General features: G+C 53.3%; 1 protein-coding gene across 1 annotated transcript; it reads left to right on the forward strand.

The window, feature by feature from the left end:
• Window positions 1-972: 972 nt before the first annotated feature.
• On the forward strand, window positions 973-2,563 carry LOC123439116 (benzyl alcohol O-benzoyltransferase-like). Its single transcript, XM_045115863.1, has one exon. It carries the CDS (start codon window positions 1,082-1,084, stop codon window positions 2,396-2,398), a length of 1,317 nt encoding a protein of 438 aa, XP_044971798.1. The 5' UTR covers window positions 973-1,081; the 3' UTR covers window positions 2,399-2,563.
• The last annotated feature ends 202 nt before the right edge of the window (window positions 2,564-2,765 follow it).

Consider the following 2,765-nt stretch of genomic DNA (forward strand, 5'->3'; position numbering starts at 1 on the left):
AAATGCATGAAAAGTACCAAATGAAGTTAGAAAGGGTTGAATTCTGAAGATGTGGCTTAGAATGGTGCATAGTGAATGCAGAAAAAGTCTGGAGTTGAAATAAGTTAAAAAATTGAAATGCATTTGTAACAAATGAGTTTTCGTGTGAAACTCTCATACTTCGAAGGAGATGGTCCACTTTATACACGAAGTGTATCCAGTTTTTGCCGTAACCCTCTCAATTTTTTGACACATGCTATGTGAGTGAAATGATGATACCATGCCAAGTTTCAGCCTTTTTAGAGTTAATTTGTAGTTTTTCAATTTCAGGATCATTTAGCTAAAAAAATGAAATTCCTTTGTAACATATCAGTTTTTCTCGTTTGAAACCCTCATATTTCGAAGGAGATGGTTCAATTTGTACACGAAGTTAAGATGGTTACAATAAATGAAACATGCTATGTGATCGAAATGCATGATAACATGAAAAGTAGCAAATGAAGTTAGAAAGCGTTAAACCATTCAAATTTCAAAAAACTAATGACGCAAACAAAAATTAGACATAATTGGTCCAAACAATACATAATAATACTCGTCCAAACAGTACATAATACTAGCTACGAGACATACCGAAGGAAGCCTTTGTCGATGATTAGAAACCAGTGGCGTGAGACGCGTCCGACTTTAAAATCACAACAACTAAGCAGTACTAGGGTGGCCGGGAAGCAATAAAGCATGGGCTATTGTGAAAGAAAGATACGTTGATTTTGATGTTCTTGGACAAAAATTAGACGCGAAGGAAGCCTTTGTCGATGATTAGAAACCTGTGGCGCGAGACGCGTCCGACGTTAAAATCACAACAACTAAGCAGTAATGGGGTGGCCGGGAAGCAATAAAGCATGGGCTATTGTGAAAGATACGTGGATTTTGATGTTCTTGGACAGAAATTAGACGCGAAGGAAGCCTTTGTCGATGATTAGAAACCAGTGGCTCCGACGTTAAATCACAATAACTAAGCAGTACTGGGGTGCGGTATCAAGCTAACAGCATGCTTATCGCGGGCATATTCGGGTTCATATAAATATAACACCATGCCAAAAGCATGCAAATTAACGCGGGCGAGCAAAGAATGACGCTCTCCTTCGCCGTGCGCCGGCGCGAGCCCGAGCTCATCGGCCCGGCCTCACCAACGCCTCGGGAGACGAAGCGTCTCTCCGACCTCGACGACCAAGACGAGCTACGGTCGCAGGTCCGCGGCGTCTTCTTCTACCGCGGCGACCGGTTCGCGCGGCGCGGCGATGACCCGGCGGGCGTGATCCGCCGCGCCTTGTCCGAGGCGCTGGTGCACTACTACCCGCTCGCCGGGCGGCTGAGGGAGGTGCAGGGGCGGAAGCTGGTAGTGGACTGCACCGGCGAAGGGGTGATGTTCGTGGAGGCCGACGCCGACGTGCGGCTGGCAGACCTCGAGGCGGCGGGGCTGATGCCGCCGTTCCCGTGCATGGAGGAGCTCGGCTTCGATGTGGAAGGCTCCGGCGGCTTGCTCGGCTGCCCCTTGCTGCTCATCCAGGTGACGCGTCTGCTCTGCGGCGGCTTCGTCCTGTGGACACGCTTGAACCACACCATGTGCGACGGCTCGGGGACCCTCCAGTTCCTGAACGCCGTCGCCGAGCTCGCCCGAGGCCTCCCGGCGCCGACAGTCGCGCCTGCCTGGCGCCGCGAGCTGCTCGACGCGCGCAGCCCTCCGGCGCCGGCGTTCCCGCACCACGAGTACGAGTACGACGCCGTGCCCCTGCCGCCGACGCCGGCCGACGACATGGTCAGGCGCTCCTTCGTGTTCCGGGCTTCGGACATGGCCGCGCTCAAGAAAGGTCTCCGGGCGACGAGCTACGAGGTGCTCGCAGCGTCCCTGTGGCGCGCCCGCACCGCGGCGCTGGCGATCCGGCCGGAGGAGGAAGTCCGGCTGGCCACCGTCGTCAGCGCGAGGAGGCACACCGCGCTGGGCCTTCCCGCCGGCTACTACGGCTTCGCCTGCGGGTACGCCGTGGTGGCGATGGCCGCTGGGGCGCTGCTCGGCTGCGCGACGGCGGACGTGGTGGAGCTCATCCGGAAGGCGAAGGCGTCGGTGAGCGCGGAGTACGTCCGATCCATGGCCGACCACCTGGTGCTGCGGGGGCGGCCGCGTCTGGCCGCGGCGAACCTGTTCCTGCTCTCCGACCTCCGGCACATCGGGTTCCACCGCGTGGACCTGGGGTGGGGCGAGGCGGTGTACGGCGGGCCCTCGCACGCTAGGTTCGGCGGTGGCTTCTTTGTGGCGGTGAAGAACGGAGACGGGGAGGACGCGGTGGCCGTGCCGATGGCGCTGCCGAGGATGGCCATGGAGGTGTTCGCCGCAGAGATCGCGAGCTTGTTGAAGCCTTAACTAGCAAGCGCTGGACATACAGCCTGTTTGGGACTGCTCCGTTGCTTAGAAATCCAGCTCCGCTTTAAAAAAAATCAAACCAAACCGAGTAGCTCCGTAAAAAATTAAAATCTGAGATACAACTTCATGTTCTTATGAAGCTCTTTAGAAGTGGCTTCAAAAAATATTAAATGAATACTCTTTCTTTTTCCCCGGTCATCCAATCAGATATATTCTTTCATTGAATTTCTCATTCTTGAAACTGGAGCTAGATGAAAGCCAAATGCTTTTTAAAAAGAGTTACAACTTTTACATGAAATCGCTGCAAAATAAATTTAATAAAGTAAGACTGAATTTTATGAGGTAGAGTAGATCCAAACAGGGCTCT

Source organism: Hordeum vulgare, chromosome 3H (assembly GCF_904849725.1).
Source record: "Hordeum vulgare subsp. vulgare chromosome 3H, MorexV3_pseudomolecules_assembly, whole genome shotgun sequence".
Lineage (NCBI taxonomy): Eukaryota > Viridiplantae > Streptophyta > Magnoliopsida > Poales > Poaceae > Hordeum > Hordeum vulgare.

Bases quoted from the DNA above. Each gene is read 5' to 3' on its own strand.
- LOC123439116 (XM_045115863.1), top strand. From the start codon at position 1,082: ATGCAAATTAACGCGGGCGAGCAAAGAATGACGCTCTCCTTCGCCGTG.